The sequence below is a fragment of the Jaculus jaculus genome, chromosome 17 (assembly GCF_020740685.1).
Source record: "Jaculus jaculus isolate mJacJac1 chromosome 17, mJacJac1.mat.Y.cur, whole genome shotgun sequence".
Classification (NCBI taxonomy): Eukaryota; Metazoa; Chordata; class Mammalia; order Rodentia; family Dipodidae; genus Jaculus; species Jaculus jaculus.
In genome coordinates, this window is record NC_059118.1 from 649,435 (window position 1) to 673,142 (window position 23,708).

Sequence of the window (23,708 nt, forward strand, 5' to 3'; positions counted from 1 at the left end):
TAGCTTTTACAAGGATATTGGGACTCTGGTCTGTGCCTTTCTCTGCTTCATAGCCAACATCAAGTGAGCAGTTTGCTTCTCCATCATATGCTCCCTGATATGATGTTTGGCTCCATCATAGGCCCAAGGTGAGGAAGTCAGCAGACAATGTACTGACACGAGCCAAAGTAAGTGTTTTCTTCTCAGATATCTTGTCACAGTGAAGGAAACGACACAGTATAAGCTCATATAATCAGGCATCTTCAATAATGAGTGGTGTGAGAGGGAAGACATGATCTAGTGTGTGTTATAGTTAAGTGAGACTGATTTACCTAAAACCCTAGGAAGAGGTTAGTCACTTTATAATTTATATACAAACTTAACCTGTGATCAGCATTGGTAGTATAGTGATGACCTTAGCTACCTTCAAAGCTTGGACTGTGGCAAGGAAGCACATTTGAATCAGGGCACATTACCTCTGGCTGAGCAGTCAGTTCTCTGAGCAGGTGCCCATTCCATACAAATCGCTGATCTGCCTGAGAAAAGTTTTGAAACTTACTGAAACAATCTCTAGCCATGTACCCCAAAAGAAAATTATATCCACCAATACCTCTAGTTGGTAGCCCAATGAGGGCTTCTCTGACATGACCCACAAAATGTAACCCCTCTCTGGAATCCACTCCTACCCCAGACTGTCTTATGCCACACAAAAACCTGGGAGTCCTCTCCAGGGTTTTCTTTCTAGTACAGTTAACCAATGGCCAAGTACTGCATCTCCTTCAGAGACTATGTTGTTCCCCACATTCATTCCCACCACTCCAGGCCAACACATGACCTTGCTGAGCTCCTGCACAGCTCCATGGGCTCCACCTTGCCCAGCTCTTGCCTGGCTTCCTCAAAGTGGCAGGAGTTCTCATGGGCATCCTCTCTGCTGTCTGCTCAATTCTTTAGTGATTCTGCCATCTCAGAATCCAATCCTCACCTGGCCTCCCTACACCTGAGATCTGGAAGCTAAGTGACCAAAGTGACCTCTGGTCACTGTGATTGTGCACCGCACAGAGGAAGTTCCCTCAACAGCCAGAGTTTACCCAGCTTAGCACATGAACCAACTACCCAGGAGAACAAGTATCCTGCTGAGCCCTGCTCCCTCTCCCCTGACAGGAACGGCCCTACACTGGGTCATGGCCCACTGACTATCATTTCTTGAGCTCTGAGTATGTATTCCCAATTAGTCTGTGCCAGGCATACTTACTATTCACCATTACATAAATCAATGGAATGTTAACTAAAACCTTTTGTTTCTACAAAGTTAAAATATGTGTAATATAACTTGATAAAGGGAGCAGGACTAAAACTAAATAACTGGTGAATTATGAATGGAGGTGCCAGTGGAAAAAGATTAGCATATTATAGTAAAAATTGGAAGGATTCTCTGTCAAAATCTATCAGATATCAACACTGAAAGGCTTTAGGGATAAAATTAACAGAGATGGAAAACAAAACAAAAAAGCATCCCTGACTTGTAACTGCATGGACTATTACCTTTCTAAGCACACTATAGGCTCTTCCCACAGTACAGACCATAGCCTTTTCATTTTGGGTTCCCACTAGCTAGTACAGTGCCTAATACACTGTAGGCATGGGTGAGAATTTTGACAAACATAGTAATTGCTTTTATTTTTAAAAACATCTTACTTATTTGCAAAGAGGGAAAGAGTGAGTGTGTGTACGTGTGTGGGTGTGTGTGCGAGACAGAAAGAAAGAATGGGTATCCCAGGGTCTTTTGCCACTGTGAATGAACTTCAGGTACACACACCACTTTGTGTATTTGGCATTATGTGGGTACTGGGGAATTGATCCCAGGCTGGCAAGTGCCTTTAACCACTGAGCAATCTCCAACAATTGCTTTTAAATATTTTATTTATTTGGGAGAGAAAGAAAAAAGCAGAGCAAGAGAAAGGCAGACAGAGAAAGAATGGGCATGCAGGGGTCTTCAGCCACTGCAAACAAACTCCAGATGCATGTGCCACCTTGTGCATCTGGCTTATATGGGTCCGGGGAACTGAACCTGTGTCCTTTGGCTTTCCAGGCAAGCACTTTAACTACTAAGTCATCTCTCAGGGCCCACAATTGCTTTTAAAAGCACCAGTCTCTCTTACTTAAAGCCAAATTTCTTGACTACTTAGTGTATATCTAAATTGACACCAAGGATCAGACACAATTTTACTTGATTAGAGTATAAAAACTTAAAATGAGGTTATTAGTTTTATCATTTTCACTGGTCAAAATGGTCAACTACTGGCACTTTCATACATTCCAACTCAACAGGTTGAATTCTGAATGCCTCCTTGCCATGCCTATGCTTTTTTTTTTAAACAAAGTGAGGCTGAGAGAGGGCTTAGCAGTTAAGGCATTTGCCTGCAAAGCCAACAGACCCAGGTTCAATTCCCCAGGACCCACATAAGCCAGATGCACAAGATGGCGCATGTGTATGGAGTTTGTTTACAGCAGCTGAAGGCCCAGGTGTGCCCATTCCTCTCTCTATATATCTGCCTCTTTCTTTCTCTGAAATAAATATAAATAAGTAAATAAAGCATTTTTAAAAATGCAAGGCAGGGCAGGGGTTGGCTTCCTGGTATAATGTTTGCCTAGCATGCATAAAGTTCTAGGCTTGAGGCCCAGCACCCAGCTCTCTCTCTCTTTCTCTCATGTACATGCACACACACTAAAGCAAATAAATTGATAGGTAAGTAGGTAGGTAGGTAGATCCATAGGCAGGCAGACAGGCACATAGATGGATGACAGATAAATCAAGGCAGCATCTATCTATCCAGGTCCTTGAATAGCAAAACTCAGTTGAGACCATTATTTTGTTTTTTTATTTTTCAGGGGGTTTTTTGTTTTTGAGGTAGGGTCTCACTCTGGTGCAGGTTGACCTGGAATTAACTATGTAGTCTCAGGGTGGCCTTGAACTCATGGCGATCCTCCTACCTCTGCCTCCCGAGTGCTGGGATTAAAGGCGTGTGCCGCCAATGCCCAGCGAGACCTTTATTTAAAGCCTCATTTTAAAAATACATGCATTTTAGTAGCTAGCCATGTGGCATTAGCCTTGCAATGCCAGCTACTTGGGAGGCTGAAGCAGGAGAGCTAAAAGTTCATGGTCTCCCTGGACAACTTACCAAGACCATGCCTCAAACAAAAAGGAAACAAAGGGAAAAGATGGAAATACAGCTCTGGGGCAGAGTACCTGCCTAGCATGTGCCAGGCCCTGAGCTCAATCCCAAGTATTATAAATTAATAATTTTTTAATAGGCAAACTGACAGCAAGAGCAAAAGCTTTAAAAGGATATTTTAAAAATGTTCTTGCTTGACTACAGAGATGTCTTAGCGGTTAATCACTTGCCTGTGAAGCCTAAGGACCCCGGATTGACGCTCATTTCCCCAGGACCCACGTTAGCCAGATGCACAAGGGGGCGCACGCATCTGGAGTTCGTTTGCAGTGGCTGGAAGCCCTGGCGTGCCCATTCTCTCTCTCTCTCTCTCTATCTGCCTCTTTCTCTCTCTGTCTGTCACTCTCAAATAAATAAATAAAAATGAACAAAAAAAAAAATTTAAAAATAAATAAATAAATAAAAATGTTCTTGTTTTGTTTTGTTTCAGTTCTGAGCCAGGGTTTCATTAGGTTAGCCTAGACTGGCCTCAAACTCAGTTTCTTCTCTTTTAACCTCCCCAATGCTGGGATTATTACAGGCCTATGCCATTATATCTAGCTCAAGTGCTTAAATCAGTAACTCTTTCAACTGAAAAAAATACAAGTAACATCACTATTGGGATACCATTAGAACACTGACTTTTAAAAAGCTGAATTATGTTGCTAAAAATAACAGAACATCAACAGCACAAAAATCACAAAGAAATGCAACACAATGAATTTGAAGAGCTGAGAACTAAAAGTTTGCACTTGACAGGTAATATTTGTGCAGAAATACTAATTCTGGGGTGGAGGTATAACTCAGTGGTAGAGTGTTTGCCTAGCAAGTGCAGAACCCTGAATTACATAGCCAGTACTACATATGTATACAAACGCAGAAATTTATTTATTTATTTATATATATATATATATTTTTTTGGCTTTTCAAGGTAGGGTCTCACTCTAGCTCAGGCTGACCTGAAATTCACTACGTTGTTTCAGGGTAGCCTCAAACTCACAGTGATCCTCCTACCTCTGCCTCCCAAGTGCTAGAATTAAAGGCATGCGGCACCACACCTGGCCAAACACACAAATTCCAAATGGTTTCATCTAATCATATGTGTGTGCGTGTGTACACTAGAGTTTTGAGTCTCTACACCAATGGTTCTCAATTTGGGCTGTGTATTTACACAGATCAGGGCCCTCAATTGGGATTGTGGTAGAAATCTGAAACATGGCATGTTTAAGAACCCCATATATGCTCCTGGGGATGGGCTCAGTGATAGCTTGCCTGGGGGAGGTAGAAAAAAGAAAAATCAATACAATTTTTATGGGAAAAAGAGACATGTCCCTTTTAAAAACAACTAAAAATAAGTTAATTAAGACATAGCTTACTCTTTCCAAGAGACTCATTTCTTGAAATTCTGGACTTGTGTTGCTCAGCCGCTGCAAAGTATGGGTCAAGTCATATGTAGTTGAAAAGTAAAATCCATCCATACTCAAGACATGGTTCAGCATTGCTAGGAAAGTTTTATTATCTTGTAACTGTAAGAAAGGGAAGGGGGAATCAGTATATCTAATAATTGACAAGGAAACCTGTCAGCATGAGAAGACAGCAAATTAAAACCATGAAGCCTAGCCCCCCAATATATCACTGGCATGAGGACAGGGCAAGAGAAGAGATGGTCCTAATACACAGAGGCTGTTCCACAGATAATGTAAGGTATTATATACAACCTGTCCAGATATAGCTTCTCCTCTATGGAACCTTTACAACGTTCACTTTGAAGAGCAGATAAGCTGTTGTTAACCTCATTACCTTGGTTATGGACCACTGTGTGCCAGGTACTTTACATACTCTCTTTAACCTTTACAACACTTCATAGCATCATCATCCTTGTGTAGTAAATGAAACATATAAATTTATGAGGATTTAGTACCCTAGTAGCCCCGATACTAAATAATAACAGATTAATCTAACCTTTATTTTCACAAAACTTCATTGGTTTGGGCTGGATGGGCAGTAAAGTAGAATTAATTTTTCTTTAAAAGAAAAAAAATCTAGTAAAAGCAGAATTTACCTTTCTTTTGACAGTCATTTTAATTGGCTTTCTTGATTAAAAGGAAGACTGACTTTTGTTTTTGTGGTTATTTTTTAAGGCCAACGTTTGGTAATATTTAATTACCAAATAACTAATATGTCCATTTGCATGTTACAAATATATTAATTTAGGCTCAGACTATTGTTGCTAACAAACACTGAAGACAAAGACTAGGTAGTGAGTGATGCTAAAATTAGCTACATGGCTCAACAATAAAGCATAATATCAACAAGGAATTATTCAAGTAAATATTCCTGAATTATTATAATTAACACTGCAATTTTACTTCTTTAAAATATTATGCCACATGAAGAACACGTACATTGATACAGATGCAACGTGTGTGTGTGTGTGTGTGTGTGTGTGTGTGTGTGTGTGTGTATGAAGAAATATAAAAACCATATATTTACAGTTTAACTCAGTAAGGCAGTACTATGAGTACAATGTTTTTGACAGGGAAGGCATATGTTTTAGAAAAGCAAATTTTCTTTTTAATTTTTTTTGTTTATTTTTATTTATTTATTTGAGAGCAATAGGCAGAGAAAGAGAATGGACATGCCATGGCCTCCAGCCACTGCAAATGAACTCCAGACATGTGAGGCCCCCTTGTACATCTGGCTAATGTGGGTCCTGGGGAATCAAGCCTCGAACCAGGGTCCTTAGGCTTCACAGGCAAGCGTTTAACCGCTAAGCCACCTCTCCAGCCTGCAAGTTTTCTTTAAGAAACAAATTTTTTCTTGTTGTTGTTTTTGGTTTTTTCAGGTAGGGTCTCACTCTAGCCCAGGCTGACCTGGAATTCACTATGTAATCTTAGGGAGGTCTCAAACTCACAGCGATCCACCTACCTCTGCCTCCCAAGTGCTGGGATTAAAGGCATGCGCCACCACGTCCGGCTTTTAAGAAACAATTTTTTTAAAAAAATCTTGGAAAATAGATGATATACTAGAACACAAAGCAAGGCTTAACAAATACACAAAAACTGAAATAATTCATTGTACTCTATCTGACCACAATAGCATTAAATTCCAAATGAAAAGCAAGAAAAACTATACAGCATATACAAAATCATGGAAACTAAACAGTACACTACTAAATGATGAATGGGCCATTGAAGAAATCAAGAAGGAAATCCAAAAATTCATAAGATTAAATGATAATGATACCACAACATACAAAAACCTTTGGGACACAGTGAAGGCAGTCCTAAGAAGGAAATTTATAGTTTTAAGTGCCTATATTAAGGAATTAGAATGAAAAAAGAATAAAACACATAACAAAAAACAAAGGGGAAAAAGAAACTAGAAATATCACAAATAAACAACTTAATGCTTCAGTAGATGGGAAGAAATAATAAAGATTAGGGCAAAAATTATTGACATAAAAACAACAACAAAAAAGCAATACAAAACATTAATAAAAAGTTTGGTTCTGTGAAAGGATGACTAAGACTGATAAACCCTTGGCAAGTCTGACCAAAAGAAAGAAAGAACAGACACAAATTAAAGAAATTAAGAGATGAAAAAGGCATCATCAGAGCAGATACCAGTGAAATTCAGAAAATCATAAGGACATACTTTATATATTCCACTCAGTTTGAAAAATCTGAAAGAAATGGATGATTTCCAAGATTTATACAACCTATCAAAATTAACTCAAGCTGGGCATGGTGGTGTACACCTTTAATCTCAGCACTCAGAAGGCAGAGGTAGGAGGACCGCTGTGGGTTCAAGGCCACCCTGAGACTACATAGTGAATTCCAGGTCAGACTGGGCTAGAGCGAGACTCTACCTTGAAACACCAAAAAAAAAAAAAATTAACTCAAGGTGAGACAGCTCATTTAAACAGACCTATAACAAATATGAAGACCAAATCAATTATTAAAAAAATCTGCCAACTAAAAATTATGAAAAGAAAAAAAAAATCTGCCAACTAAAAAATGTCCAGGGCATTTGCCTGCAAAGCCAAGGGATCCAGGTTTGACTCTTCAAAGACCCACGTAAGCCAGATGTTCAAGGTGGCACATGAGTCTACAGTTAGTCTTTTGCAGTATCTGAAGGCCCTTCATTCATTCATATTTTCATTCATTCATTCATATTCTCTCTTTCTCAAATAAATTTAAAAAGACTAAAAAAAAAAAAAAAAATTTAAGTCCAGACCCAGATAGATTGGTGAATTTTTACCAGACCTTCAAGAAAGAACACCAATGCTTCTCTAACTTTTCCATAAAACAGAAAGGAAGGAATACTACCAAAATCCTTCTACAAAGCCAACATCAACCTGATACCAAAGAAAGAACAAAAAATAATCTCGGCAGGGTGGGGGGAGGGAGCGCACGATGTGCGCACACCCTCTCCCTCGTCCAAGCGCTGCCGCCTCCTTCTCCTGCCGCTCCTGGTGCTGCTTTTGTGTTCCTTCGGTGCGGACCTGGTAGCTCTTTTGTGAAGTGGCTGCTGAGGAGACCCTGGCGCTCGCCATGGCCGACAAGAATCCCAAGGAAGGAGTCAAGACTGAGAACAACGATCATATTAATTCGAAGGTTGCGGGGCAGGATGGTTCTGTGGTGCAGTTTAAGATTAAGAGGCATACACCACTTAGTAAACTAATGAAAGCCAAGCCTATTGTGAACGACAGGGTTTGTCAATGAGGCAGATCAGATTCCGATTTGACGGGCAGCCAATCAATGAAACAGACACACCTGCACAGTTGGAAATGGAAGATGAAGATACAATTGATGTGTTCCAGCAACAGACAGGAGGTGTCTACTAAAAAGGGAACCTGCTACTTTACTCCAGGATTTTGCTATAGACCAAGAATACATTCTCAATTAGAAAACTGCAATTTGGTTCCACCACATCCTGACTACTACAGTATAGTTTTCTCTATTCTTTCATTATCCCCTTCCCTATTCCTTTACTGTACATAAAGTAACTGGTGTATGTGCACAAGCATATTGCGCTTTTCTTTTTCTTTTTAAACTAAATGGCCAATGTTTTGGTTGACATCAGATGGAGAAGACATGGGGAAAAGTACCGGTTCTGTGAAAATAAACCCTCTCTCCATTCGTGGCTTGCTCATACAGCTCTTACCTTTATATTCCAGTAAGTTATTTTGCTCTCATTGTTTTAACAACAACAACAAAAAAAAACCCAACAACATAAAAAAATCCTTACATACCTGGTTTGATTGGAGAATTTTAATGTTTTTCATTTATCATTGTAAAACCAAGGACAATTTTATAACTTTTTTGAACATAGCTGTTACATGTAGGGCAATCTGTCTTTAGGTAGGGATAAATTACCCTAAAAAATGAATCCTAGATAGTTTTCCCTTCAAGTCAAGCGTCTTGTTTAAATAAACTTCTTGTTTAAAATAAATTAAAAAAATCTCCCTCATAAACATAAGATGTAAAAATTATCAACAAAATACTGGCAAACAGAACACAACAATACATCAAAAAGATCATTCACAGCTGGACATGATGGTGCATGCCTTTAATCCCAGCACTTGGGAGGCAGAGAGGTAGGAGGATCACCCCGAGACTACATAGTTAATTCCATGTAAGTCTGGGCTAGAGTGATATCTACCTCAAAAAAAAAAAAAAAAAAAAAAAAAAATTCATTCACCCCAACCAAGTAGGCTTTATCCCAGAGATGGAATGACCCTACCTCAAAATAGTAATAAAAAATAAAAATAAAAAAATTAGCTGGCATGGTGGCACACACCTTTAATCCCAGTACTTGGGAGGCAGAGGTAGGAGGATCACTGTGAGTTCGAAGCCACCCTGAGACTCCATAGTGAATTCCAGGTCAGCCTGGGCTAGAGTGAGACCCTTCCTCGAAAAAACAAAATAAATAAACATAATAATAAGAATAATAAAATAAAGTTTAAAAAATAAAATAGGCTATGGAAATAAGTAGAGAGTTCTCAAAAGAAAAAACAGAGCATCTAAAAAAAGTTCTACTTCCTTAGCCATCAGGGAAATGCAAATTAAAACTACCTTGAGATTCTGTCTCACTCCTGTCAGAATAACTATCACCAAGAAAACAAATGACAATGAATGCTGGCAAGGATGCAGAAAAAGTGAAACCTTTCTACACTATTGGTGTGAATGTAAACTGGTACAACCAATGTAGAAATCAGTGTGGAGGTTCCTGAGACAGCTAAAAATAGATTTACCATATGACCTAGCTATATACTCCTAGGTATCCTAAGGACTCCCCACGCTACCTTAGAGATACTTGCACACCCATGTTTACTGCCACTCTATTCCCAATAGGTAAGAAATGGAAGCAGCATAGATGTCCCTCAACTGATGAATGGATAATGAAGATGTGGTATATTTACACAATGCAGTTCTGTTCAGCAGTAAAGAAAAATAAAGTTATGAAATTTTCAGGGAAATGGATGGATCTGGAAAGGATTATACTAAGTGAGGTAACCCAGGCCCAAAAAGCCAAACACTGCATGTTCTCTCTCATATGTAGATCCTACCTGCAAATGTTTAGATTTCTGAGTTGGACTAAAAATCAGTGGAAGAGGCCAATAAAAGCCAGAAAAGGTCATGGAAAATGCTAATAAAAAATTAAAATATAATAATAATAAAAAAAGCCAGAAAAGGGCTAAAAGGGAGGAAGGACAGAAGGAGATGGCATTGTATATATGTAAGTATATAAACAGATTACTGGGAGTGCAATGACCTAAATGAGGTCGGGGAGAAAAGACTGAGTAAAGGAAGGGTGGTGGGAGGGCTATTCAAAATTTAAGATGTTATGAATAAGCCATATGGAAACCTACTTTTTTGGACAATGGCACACCCAGAAGCCATAGATTGTTACTGGAAAAATTTCAGTGCCAGAGATGGGGTACCTTCTAGTGAGCTTGTTGACCAATGAGGTCCCTGATACCCCATAACATATAGGCCATTGCCAAGGCTCTGTTTCCCACCAGAAATAGATGGTAAGACCCTACTGTGAAGAATTCACATACTTGGGCTACAAAGTTACTGTGAAATCAAGCTGGACCTGAGCTGAAAACCTCCTCCCTATAGACCAGCTGACAGAAAGCTGGAAAAAACTATGCTGCATGTAGCCCTGTGGGAGAGAGAAGTCATCATCAGTGACAAACAGTGTACACTGCAAGCCTTACGTTTGGACAGCCAGGCCATATGAGCCAACAGGTACAATAGTGGCATATCTGTTGTGGGGGAAACCAACCACTCTCTACTTGGACTGGAGGCCTGCTCCATGGGAGGGAATACATGCCTGGTACTGAAAAGCCTATGTGTGTGGGGGGGGGAGGTCATGAGTCCTAGGAGTGTAATACCTGCTGTTATCTGGCTAAATGCATATATTATACTCATCAAACTACCCAGTAAGCACTTTTTTAATGTTCATACCCATATATTAATGGTACTTTCACTTTTGGTTAGAGAAGCTTCCTCTTTTTAAATGGCAGTGACCTCTAGGATGACTCAAGAGTCACCACAGTTCTGAGAAAGAGTGACAGATGAGTGTTCAGCCCTGAGACATCACTAACACACCTTCCAAAGCTCAGGATCAATTGCAGAAGAGGTGGCAGAAACAATGTAAGAGCTAAAGGAAGGGTGGGACTGCTTATAATGCAAACTTCCAAACACAAAATGGCCTGGATATCCATGACCTCAGAGTGCCTGGTACTACCTACACAAGACCATCATAAATGGAGGAAAATATGATAACATCAAAATAAGAGACTAATTGAGAGGTAGAGGGGATATGATAGGTGGATTTGTGAAGGGAAAAATGGTGAGGGGGGGATGAAATTATCATGGTTTATTGTCTATGATTAGGCAAGTTGTCCATAAAAATAAACAAACAGGGCTGGAGAGATGGCTTAGCCCTTAAGGTGCTTGCCTGTGAAGGCTAAGGACTAATATTCAACCTCTCCAGGTCCCACATAAGCCAGCTACACCGTGACACAAGCTTGCAAGGTCACACATGCGCATAAAGGAGCACAAACATCTGGAGTGCAACTGCAGTGGCTCAAGGCCCTGGCGCACCAATTCTCTCTCTTTCTCGCATTAAAAAAAAAGGCAGTCTGTTGGGCTTGCCTCAAAATAAGTAAATAATTTTTAAAATATATCTTGAATGTTTTACAGTAACTAAAAAAGTTAAAGTACAAACACTGTAAATAAAATTACCTTGGAACCAATCACCCTACATCGGTATAAATCTCTAAACACAGTAATCACTTTTAAAACATTACAGAACAGAAAAGGTCAATGCCATTATGGAACTCTTACCCACATCTCAAGCAAAAACCAACACTGAATACAAACACTGGCAATCTTCATTCTATACAGTGAAAAAGTGACCATAGTAATCTTAAACTACCTTAAGTAAGGTGTGGTCCCATGACCTAGAAAACATTCAAAGCACGCTGTTACCATCCTAGAGTCTGGATATGCAGCTGAAGGTGGTGGGAAAGGTGAACTTCCTCCTTCAAAACTTCACCTTTTGGGCTGGAGAGATGGCTTAGCGGTTAAGCGCTTGCCTGAGAAGCCCAAGGACCCTGGTTCGAGGCTCGGTTCCCCAGGTCCCACGTTAGCCAGATGCACAAGGGGGCGCACGCATCTGGAGTTCGTTTGCAGAGGCTGGAAGCCCTGGCACGCCTATTCTCTCTCTCTCCCTCTATCTGTCTTTCTCTCTGTGTCTGTTGCTCTCAAATAAATAAATAAATAAATAAATAAATAAATAAATAAATAAAACTTCACCTTTACTACCACTTATGGGCAGTGAACAGTGAACATGGTGACAGTGTTAGCACTATGTGGTCACACCAGTTCAGTGCTCCATTATGTCCAACTTCAGTATCACTACTAGAGTTGTCAGTTTTTTGTCACTGCACTTTCCTCTTTGCTAGATTAAACCTTAAGTTAATAATTTTAATAATGACTAAAATTTAAGCCGTGTTGTTGTGGGATTCGTGTTACCTGAACCAAATAAGTGAAATCTGTGTATATAGGGATTGGATAAAATCCCTGAAAAGATATGCATACATCTTATGTTCTTCCTCCCTCCCTCTGTCCACAAACACATATGTGATGTGAGCAAAACATTTCTTTGGGGGGGGGAGGAAGGAATAAAATAACTTCAAAGAAATGAGAATGTCAAAGGTACCTAAGATTTTGTTTTTCTATAAAGAGTACAAAGTTAAACTTTGAGTAAACAAGTATACATTCTCTGTCCTTTTCTCCTGATTAGAAACTTCATAATTTTAACATTCATTATAAATTTTGTTTCTTTTTTATTTTATTTGAAAGTGACAGATAGAGAGAGAATGAGGCAGGTAGAGAGAGAGAGAGAGAGAGAGAATGGGTGCGCCAGGAACTCCAGCCACTGCAAACGAACTCCAAATGTGTGCGCGCCCCCTTGTGCATCTGGCTAACATGGGTCCTGGGGAATTGAGCCTTGAACCAGGGTCCTTAGGCTTCACAAGCACGTACTTAACTGCTAAGCCATCTCTCCAGCCCTTAACATTCATTATAAAATGCAATAAAATAACTAGGCAGGTGGTATACGCCTTTAATCTCAGCATTCAGGAAGGAGAAGTAGGAAGATCACTATGAGTTTAAGGCCAACCTGAAACTACATAGTGAACTCCAGGTCACCCTGGACTAAAGTAAGACCCTACCTCAAAAAACTAAAAAAGGCAGTAAAATACATGAACTGTTTTTAAAAATATTGTTATGGGCTAGTAGAGAAGGTAGGTAGCAAATAACTTTATTTTTATAGGTTGCTTAATAATTAGACTTGAAGTATATCAAACAATGTATTTTGTAACCTATGCTACATGGAACTTTGAATTTTACAATTAATAACTGCTTCCAATTCTTACCTGAATATCAGTCAAGTGCAACATTGTCTTCTTATAAGAGAGGATATCAAAATCTGTGGCTTTCCAAATTACATGATTGAATAATTCACCTATCTTCATCTTTTTGGTAATGACAACAAGATAATTACCTGCAAAAGCCAAATGCAGATAAATATAAAATATGCAAAACATGCCAGAGATGTAGTTCAGTGGTTGAGGTCCTAGGTTTAAATCATAGCACCCATAAATACAAGCAAAAGACACAAAAGTTAACAGCCCTTATTTTTAAACTTTAAAGCCTTGCAGAATGAGACTATATTGTAACTACTCAAATAAAAGGCAATTTTTTTTTCTTTCACGAAAGAATTGGCATGCCAGGGCCTCCAGCCACTGCATTGAACTCCATATGCGCGTTCCACCCAATGTGCATGTGCAACCTTGAGTGCTTGCGTCACCTTATGTGTCTGGCTTATGTGGGACCTGTAGAGTCAAACATGGGTCCTCAGGCTTTGCAGGCAAGCACACCTTAACTGCTAAACCATCTCTCCAGCCCCAAAGGTCCATTTTTTAAAGCAATTCTGCAATTTATGAATACAAAGATTACTAGTAAATTATTTAGAAAAATTCCTACTGAAAGGACAATTTTTTTATTCTCAAAAAAGATAGAAGAAGGGTTTGAGAGATGACTCAGCAGTTAAAGGTGCTTACTTGAAAAGACTTATGACCCTAGGGTTCAATTCCCCTGTACCCACATAAAGCCAGATGCATAGAGGCTCTCTTCCTCCCTCTCTCTGTGCACACATGTGTGTAATAAATAAATAAGGGCTGGGGAGATGGCTCAGAGGTTAAGATACTTGCTTGAAAAGCCTAACAATCCGGGCTCAATTCCCCAGTACCCACATAAAGCCAGATGCATAAAGTGGCACATATATCTGGAGTTCATTTGCAGTGGCTAGAGGCTCTGGCGTGTCCACTCATTCTCTCTCTCTCTCCTTGCACATTATATATATATATCTTTTTTTTTTTTTAAAGGATAAAAGCAAACCTTTTGGTCATTGTAAGAGACACCTTAGCCTGGCATAGGACTAAAGAATCCCAGCACTTGGGAGGCAGAGGTAGGATTGTTGAGTTCAAGACAGGTCTGGGACTACAAGGTCAGCCTGGGGTAAAGTGAGACAGGTCTAGAATTAAAAAACAAACAAAAATAACACACCACCAACAAAAAAGAGCCATCTTAACAGGTAGAAAACAAAAAAGACAGAAAATGCTCTCTCTTCTGTCAGCCCCAATGCATGTAGGCCTGTGCTTATCACCTTTTTCCCTAGGTTTAGCTTCAACACCAACCATGACCCTTGGCTATATCAGTTACTTTGTCCTTACGTGACCAGAACCAGCTTATAGAAATAAAGGGTTTATTTTGATCTACAATTTTGAAGAGGAGTCTATCATGGTAGAAGAAGCATGCAGCCAGAATCACATCTTCACATCAGCAGGAAAAGCTCAAAAACATCAACTGGGTTTGGAACTGTAACACTCCAAGGTCTATCCCCAGTGACACAGTTCCAGCAAGGGTCCACTTCCTAAAGGCTCCACAAACTTCCCAAACAGCACCACCAAATAGTCAAATGAACACACTGACCAATTCCTTTCACGGCTAAACAAAGGAACCTCGCCCTTTCTTCTGTAAGACTGGGGATAGAAGCTGGTACCTCACACATGCTAAACAAGCACTCTTATCACCAAACTATATTCATAGTTCTCATTAATACTTAAGATCTGTTCAATGAGCCTGTAAGTTACCTTCCAGGAAATTTTCTTGTATATAAATCTCTCCTAGACACTGTCAAGCTGCACTACAGTATATTACTACTTATATACCTATATTATTATACTAGAAATTGCAAGACAAAGAGAATGATCGAAATCTTTCATGACAACATCTCTTTAGCATAGTGAATGAACCAAAACAACTTTTCAAAGTTCAGTGAGGGAGTTGGAGATGTGATGCAGTAAATAGAGTGCCTTTCTAGCATGCACAAAGCCCTGAGTTCAATCTTCACCACCACAAAAATTGGGCATGTAGATGCACGTCTACAATCCTAGCACTTAAGAAGTGGAAGCAGGAGGATCAGAAGTTCAAGGTCATTCTTTGCTATACAAGAAGTCTGAGGCCAGCTTGGACTACATGAGACCTGTCTCAAAAAACAAATAAACAAAAAAATACTAATTAAATGAAATGAAATTCAGATGAACAAAAGCCACCTTTTTGTACAAGCTTGTATTCCCAGCACTCGGGAACTAGAGGCAGGAGGATCATACGGAGGCTAGACTTGACCTTGGAATATATTCAAGGACATCTACAGCTAGAGGATGAGACCATACATCAAAAATAAACAAACAGCCAAGCACAGTGGTACACGCCTTTAATCCTGGCATTCGAGGTAGAGGAAGGAGGATTACTATGAGTTTGAGGCCACCATGAGACTACATGTGAGACTACATAGTGAATCCCAGGTCGGCCTGGGCTAGAGTGAAACCTTACCTCAAAAAAACAAAATAATACCAATAATAAACAAACAACCTTTTTTTTTTTTTTTAAACTGTTTTTCCTTGGTAGGATCTCATCTAGCCCAGGCTGGTCTGGAATTGGTCTCAGGCTGGCTTCAAACTCACAGCCATCCTCCTACCTTGGCTTCCTGAGGGCTGGGATTAAAGGTATGCGTCACCACGCCCAACACAAACCACCTTCTTAATAATTGATAAACAAGTAACATTCTCTAATATGTACTATATATCAGTAAAAGTTGGAGGTCTCTAATACCTGGGTCCAGCAATGCATTAAAATTTTTTATTTAAGGGCTGAAAAGATGGCTTAGCAGTTAAGGCACTTACCTGCCAAACCAAAGGACCCAAGTTGGATTCTCTAGGATGCATGTAAGCCAGATGCACAAGGTGGCACATGGATCTGGAGTATGTTTGCAAGGGCTGAAGGCCCTGGAGTGCCCATTCTCATATTCTCTCTCTCTCCCTCCCCCTCTCTTCCTCCCCCCCCCCACACACGTATCTATCTGCTTCTTTTTCTCAAATAATAATTTTTTAAATTTTATTTAAAAACTCCTATAATTTATGTAGATGCCTAACTAAGAACTTCAACGCTAGTTAAAACAAACCCAAACATAAGACTTTTCTTTTAAAAACAGCACTATAGACCTGAAGAGATGGCTTGGAGGTTAAGGTACTTGCCTGCAAAGCCTAAGAACCCAGGTTCAATTCCCCAGTATTTATGTAAACCAGATGCACAAGGTGGTGCATGTGTCTGGAGTTAATCTACAGTGGCTAAAGGTCTTGGCATGCCCATTCTTTCTATATGCTTCTTTTCTCTCACTCAAATAAATAGATAATTTTTTTAAAGATTAAAAAACAGCACTGTAACAGTGATAGATTTGGGGAATATTATGCTGAGAAACTAGGGGCAAATACCAAACCCAGTAATTTATTATCTAAAGTACAACAGGGAGTTTATTTTTTTCTTATATCCTAATAGTGTAAATTTAATTGCCTACCTTGCCCAACTTTACTTATTTTCTCTTACCTGCCACCAGATGAATTGTGCCCAGTATCCCAAATATTGGTCTGGTAACAGCAGAAGGAGGGACATCTTTTTTGGCTTAAAAAAAAAAGAAAGAAAGAAAGAAAAAATACATTGTTTTTAAAGCTCACCAGCAGAAACAGACATTTAATGTAAGTAACTCAACTTGCACAATTCATTCCAAGAACAGGATTTTTTTTCATTAATTGCAGACCTTCATTTTGCAGAATATAAAATAAAGATACCTATTGGACATTTTTAAAAATATTTTGTAAGGAGGGAGAGAGAGAGAATGTGTGTGTGAGAAAGCAAGAGGGTGTGCCAGGGCCTCTTGGCACTGCAAATGCATTCCAGAAACATGTGCCATTTTGTGCATTTTACATGTATAGTGGGGATCTGAACCCGAATCAAATATGAGCTGACAAGCTTTGCAAACAAGTGCCTTTAACTGCTGAGCCATCTCCCTATACCTCTATGAAACATTTAAATATGCTATCAAAAGCAACATATTTAAGCATATCATATAAGCTGAATTATATCTAAAGCTAATTTTCATTTTCTTGCCAGAATATAAATACTATTTATCTCTTTAAGAGTAAGTGGATATGAGGGTCTAAGAGAAGATTTTTAAAATTTACTTTTGGGCTGGAGAGATGGCTTAGTGGTTAAGCGCTTGCCTGTGAAGCCTAAGGACCCCGGTTCGAGGCTCGGTTCCCCAGGTCCCACGTTAGCCAGATGCACAAGTGGGCGCACGCGTCTGGAGTTCGTTTGCAGTGGCTGGAAGCCCTGGCGCGCCCATTCTCTCTCTCTCCCTCTATCTGTCTTTCTCTCTGTGTCTGTCGCTCTCAAACAAAAAAAGAAAAAAAAAAAAGATAAAATTTACTTTTATTTATTTGTTTGAGAAAGAGGCAAACAGAGAAACAGAGAGAGAATGAGCATGCCAGCTCCATACACATGTACAACCTTGTGCATCTGGCTTATGTGGGTCATGGGGAATCGATCCTAGGTCCTTTGGCTTTGCAGGCAAGTTTTTAACTGCTAAGCCATCTCTTCAGCCCTGAGACAAGATTTTAATCTTAAATTGCAACTAACAGAATGCAAACCTAGACTTGCCTATCCACATCTGAGATGCAAGGGAGAAAAAAAAAGCTGCTGCCTCTGTCTAGCAGCCATGTATGCAGGTAGGCAAGTAAGCAACATACATACTAATCCTGACTTTTTAAAAAATATTTTATTTATTTTAGAGAGAGAAAGAGGCAGAGAGAAAAAGAGAATGGACGCACCAGGGCTTCTAGCCACTGCAAACGAACTCCAGACGCATATGTTCCCTTGTACATGTGGCTTATGTGGGTCCTGGGGAATTGAACCAGGGTCCTTAGGCTTTGCATGCAAAAGCCTTAACCACTAAGCCATTTCCCCAATCTTGACTTTTTAATCAATGATACTCTAATTAATAAAACAGTACCTTGTGGAATTCACAGTTCTTAAACCTTCAAGCAATGTTTCATAAAACATTTGTAGAATTCTAGTAAATAGTGCCCAAGGGCAGATGGGAGATTCCTAGGTCAAACAAGCTTGGTCTGCTTCATCTGAAGTAGTGTCACAACCTGTTAGGAGAGTAGGGGCTCTGGGAGGCCCACAGAGAAAGAAATCTGTTCCACTCTCTACTCTAAAGTTCCCCAAACTTTTGTGGCTAGAAAGCTTTTCTTGTACTTTAATTATACATTCTTTTATCAAATTTATTTCAGTTTTATTTTAATTGATTATCAACCTGAATTTCCCTGCTGTAACTCACACTGGTTATTAAATGTAGTCACAGCAGTAATTCTATTATTCAAAATAACTAATTTTGAATAAAATACTTCAGAAAGAGTTCAAGATTCATTTGTGCTCTCTTAATAATTCAATTTACTTAGCAATACTAAACCATAATTAAGTAACATGAAAAGCAGGAAAAAGCTACATAGCAAGTGCAAGGACAGTCTGGGCTACATAGCAAGATAGTCTCAAAAACATAAAAGATGGCTAGGTGTGGTGGCACATGCCTTTAATATCAGCACTTGGGAGGCAGAGGAAAGAGGCCCGCCATCAGTTCAAGGCCATCCTGAGACTACACAGTGAATTCTAGGTCAACCTGGACTAGAGCGAGACACTACCTCAAAAAAAAAAAAAAAAAAAAAAAGTCTAAGCAGTGAACAGATCAGAGAAAATTCTATTCTGAATATTTTGAGATTATTTGACAAACTCAAACACACTGGTGTTTCAATTCTACAAACCAGAACACAAAATCAATAAAATTGTGGTAACTCCTAGGAATAAAAATAACCTCCTTTTCATGGCCACAATCTGCATTCATACTGGTAAAAAGAACTGCCAGAAAGTCACCCTCATCATCACTGACCTCAGGTCCAAGTATTTCACCAGGTATCTACTGAGGAGTGCTTGGTACCATCACTTGACCTTTACTTTTTCAATCTACACAAGTGGTGCTACAATCTCTACCCACAAATAAAATATCACTAGAAGTTCAAAAATAACTGGAAATACAGTCATACTTAGTCTTACAAAGCACGAGCTTTTATCATTATGGCATTAAAAAAAAAAAAAAAGTAAAGCAGACCTGGAGAGGTGGCTCAGTGGTTAAAGGGGCTTGCTTGCAAAGCCTTGACTGCCCAGATGCAATTCCCAAGTACCCACGAAAAGCCAGATGTACAAAGTGGCACATGTGCCTGGAATTCATCTACAGTGTAATGAGGCCTTGGTATGAGATCCATACTCACTCATACTCTCACATAAATTTTTTTTTTTATATATATAAATAGCAAAGTAGTACCATGAAACTTTGGAAATACTCTAGCTGGTTAAAACTAATAAGCTATTTTGAGGAGCAGTCACCAAGCAAGAGAAAATAGGAAAATGTTAAATTATTAAACTAAACCAGAGTTCTAATTCCATTTATCAAAAAAGAAAACTGTAGGGCTGGGGAAATGCCTCAGCAGGTAAGAGCACTTCCCATGCAAGTATGAGGGCCTGGGTTCAATCCTCAGCACCCACATAAAAATTTTATTTGTGTGCTGGGTATGGTGGCACATGTCTTTAATCCTAGCACTCAGGAGGCAGAGGTAGGAGGATCACTGTGAGTTTGAGGCCAGCCTGAGACTACATAGTGAATTCCAGGTCACAAAAAAACAAACAAAATAAATAAATAAATAAAAATAATTTGGATGTGGCCACACAAGCCTGTAACCTTGGTACTGAGGGTCAGACACTGGAGAACTGCTGGGGCTCACAAGTCAGCCAGGCTAACCAGAAGAAAAGGCAGCTCCAAGTTCAATGACACTTGTTTCAAAGAAACAATGTGGATGAGCAACAGAAGAGAACCTTTGGCTTCCACATGTGTGTACACAGAACACACGCGTCTGTACACAGTTGTACATATGCTATGTATACACAAACCATACCACACATATACCTAAAAAGAAAATATTCAGATAACCACATAAATTTAAAATTTAGTCATACTTTTCTTATACCTTGCTAACTCACTAAAATTACTTTCATTTTGCCCACTCAAAGGATAATTTCAGAATGCCTACACTCTGGCTACTAGCTATTTTCTAAATAAATAAATAAATAAATAAATGTCTGCCTAGAATTGACTTAGGAGTTTAAACCATTGAAATATGAAATGCTAATGTTATAGTACCTTGTACATTAATGTCACCAAATTATTTCAGGTTAATATCTTTAAAATTCAAAGTTTTCTACAACCCAATTGGGGAAAAAGATTTTTTATACCAAGGAAAGCAAAAACTTTAATTGCATTGACAGGTGAAGCTCAGGAACATCACCTGCTTAAAACACAAGTTTTAGTAACATATATTTTATTTTTCATGTTATTTAACCTTATAGTCATAGAACTTTTCAAAATAGAAAAAAAAAAATCAACTGTTAAAAGCTCCTTACATTTATCACTGAAACAACTCCTTCATATTCAAACACCTCAAATCTTAGATCTAGAAAGGAGCTTAGCCATCTAAATAAAATCTTCTGGAATACAGATAACGAACGATACATACATACACACACACACACACACACACACAAACACACACCATAACACAAACATGAAAAAAAATCCTTACAGGCAGCATAATGCTAAATTATTCAAGATGATTTCTCCTTTTCAAAAAAAAGACAGCATAAAGTTAATACCAAAAAATTAAATAAGGCAGATTGGGAGTGATAATGAACACTTGTAATACCAACACTTAAAGGCCTCTGAGGCAGGAGAACCGTGAGTAAGGCAAATATGGGCTACAAAACAGGATTATTTTTCAAAACATGGCCCCCCACACACACCAAAAAAACACCTAAATAAGGTAACATGGAGGCACTAATAAGGCACTCAAAAGATCCACATACTGACAATCACTGACTAATGTAAGTACAAAACCTTTCTGAGACACTTCTGAGAATGACCACACATACCTGCAAGGGTGACTTCTGTGGATACTCGGTCAATGGTAAGAACATCATCTGCTCCATCATCACAAGCTTCCACATAAAATTTCTCAGGTGTAATATGCCTAAGAAAAAAATTGAAAGACATAAATAAGCCAAATAAAAACAGGACCTTTCAGCCAGGTGTGGTGGCACACACCTTTAATCCCAGCACTTGGAAGGCAGATAGGAGACTCACTTTTGAGTTCAAGGCCAGCCTGGGACTACTGAGTGAATGTCAGGTCAGGCTAGGCTATATAGTAAGACCCTACCTTGAAGAAAGAAAAATAGGAAAGAAGGGGAAAGGGGAAAGAGAAAATGGAAAAGAATCAGAACCTTTAAAAAAAAAAGTGTTTTATGGCTGGAGAGACAGCTTAGCAGTTAAGGCACTTGCCTGCAGTGCTAAGAACCCAGGTTCGATTCTCCAGGTCCCACATAAGCCAGACGCACAGCATGGCGCATGCGTCTGGAGTTCATCTGCAGTGGCTGGAAGCCCTGGTGCGCCCATTCTCTCTCTCTCCCCCTTTCCGTCTCTCAAGTAAATAAATAAATAAATAAAGTATTTTAAAACAGTTTTTTTTGTTATTTTATTTATTTGAGAGTGACAGACAGAAAGAGAAAAAGGCATAGATAGAGAATGGGCGCACCAGGGCCTCCGCCACTGCAGACGAACTCCAGACACGTGCGCCCCCTTGTGCATCTGGCTAACGTGGGTCCTGCAGAATCGAGCCTCGAACCGGGGTCCTTAGGCTTCACAGGCAAGTGCTTAACTGCTGAGCCATCTCTCCAGCCCAAATGAAGTATTTTTTTTTAAATATTTTATTTATTTATTTGAGAGTGACAGAGACAGAGAGAAAGACAGATAGAGGGAGAGAGAGAGAATGGGCGCGCCAGGGCTTCCAGCCTCTGCAAACGAACTCCAGACGCGTGCGCCCCCTTGTGCATCTGGCTAACGTGGGACCTGGGGAACCGAGCCTCGAACCGGGGTCCTTAGGCTTCACAGGCGAGCGCTTAACCGCTAAGCCATCTCTCCAGCCCCCAAATGAAGTATTTTTAAAAAGTGTTTTATTACAATAATTACAGCAGAGTTACCACATGGCATCATTTTCCATCTTTTAAACAGATGAAACTGGGGCTGGAGAGATGGCTCAGCAGTTAAACGCTTGCCTATGAAGCCGAAGGACCCCGGTTCGAGGCTCGATTCTGCAGGACCCACGTTAGCCAGATGCACAAGGGGGCGCACGTGTCTGGAGTTCGTCTGCAGTGGCGGAGGCCCTGGTGCGCCCATTCTCTATCTATGCCTTTTTCTCTTTCTGTCTGTCACTCTCAAATAAACAAAAAATAAATAGATGAAACTGGTTTGTCCTTACAATATTACTGCAGCTCACACTTGCATATTTAATGCTGACAAGATTTAATTTTCCCAATGAAGTTATGAAATTTGCAGACAAATGGATGGATCTAGAAAGGATTATACTAAGTGAGGTAACCCAGGCCCAGAAAGCCAAGAGCCACATGTTCTCCCTCATATGCAGATCCTAGCTACAGATGACTGGGCTTCTGCGTGAGAATGAAAATACTTAGTAGCAGAGGCCAGTAAATTAAAAAGGAGATATAAAGGGAAGAGAGAGGAAGGGAGGAGGGTACTTAATAGGTTGGTATTGTATATATGTAAGTACAGTGATTGAGATGGGGAGGTAATATGATAGAGAATGGAATTTCAAAGGGGAACGTGTGGGAGGGGAGGGTAGTACCATGGGATATTTTTTTATAATCATGGAAAATGTTAATAAAAATTGTGAAAAGAAAAAAAAAAATAAAAATTGAAAAAAAAGAATTAAAAAAAAAGATTTAATTTTCCCAAAAGCCAACAATGGGAATTACATAAAACAATCCAAGGGCTGGAGAGATGCTCAGCAGTTAAGGCGCATGCCTGCAAAACCTAAGGACCCAGGTTCGATTCTCCAGGTCCCACTTAAGCCAAATGCACATGGTGGCACATATGTCTGGAGTTCATTTTCAGTAGCTAGAGGCCCTGGTGTGCCCATTCTCACTCTCTCTCTCTGTCTCTAATAAATAATTTTTTAAAAAAATCCTAAGTGATATACTGTGTTCAATATCATGCAGAGAGCAATACAGCCTGTGTTGTGTGACCTTAGGCAAATTACACCACCTTTCTGTTCTTCCCTATTCCCTAAACATAAGGGTAATACCAAACTTACCACATAGTGTGGTATGGGTTAAACAAGCCCATCTTTGGTACTCAGTGCTTAGTGAACACACTGTAACTAAGCCTTATCTAAGCCCACTATATCTTTATGCACAAGGTGTTTACACCAGACCTCATTCAACCTCCCTTTGGACTCTAGCAGTATCTTCATTTTAGTCTCTTTTGGATTCATCAGAGACCCAATACAATCCCCAAACCACCTGATGACTGTAGGCGTAATTTATCCATCTTCAAAATTCCCAGGTCCCACCTGCTTCCTAT

The 23,708-nt window shown here is 39.5% G+C and overlaps 1 protein-coding gene and 1 pseudogene across 2 annotated transcripts in view; one reads left to right on the plus strand and one right to left on the minus strand.

The window, feature by feature from the left end:
- Nucleotides 1-23,708, minus strand: part of Sacm1l (SAC1 like phosphatidylinositide phosphatase) — a 75,905-nt gene that overhangs the window by 46,079 nt on the left and 6,118 nt on the right. The window contains exons 2-6 of one of the 2 annotated variants that reach the window (XM_004662140.2): nucleotides 21,206-21,303; nucleotides 16,718-16,792; nucleotides 13,147-13,274; nucleotides 4,565-4,714; nucleotides 456-515 (exon numbers count right to left, since the gene is read on the minus strand). In XM_004662140.2, coding sequence (XP_004662197.1) covers nucleotides 456-515; nucleotides 4,565-4,714; nucleotides 13,147-13,274; nucleotides 16,718-16,792; nucleotides 21,206-21,303 — 511 coding nt within the window. Of the gene's footprint in view, nucleotides 1-455; nucleotides 516-4,564; nucleotides 4,715-13,146; nucleotides 13,275-16,717; nucleotides 16,793-21,205; nucleotides 21,304-23,708 lie in introns of those variants that run through there. The other variant, XM_045136534.1, reaches the window with a different exon arrangement.
- LOC101600153 lies at nucleotides 7,730-8,277 on the plus strand (annotated as a pseudogene).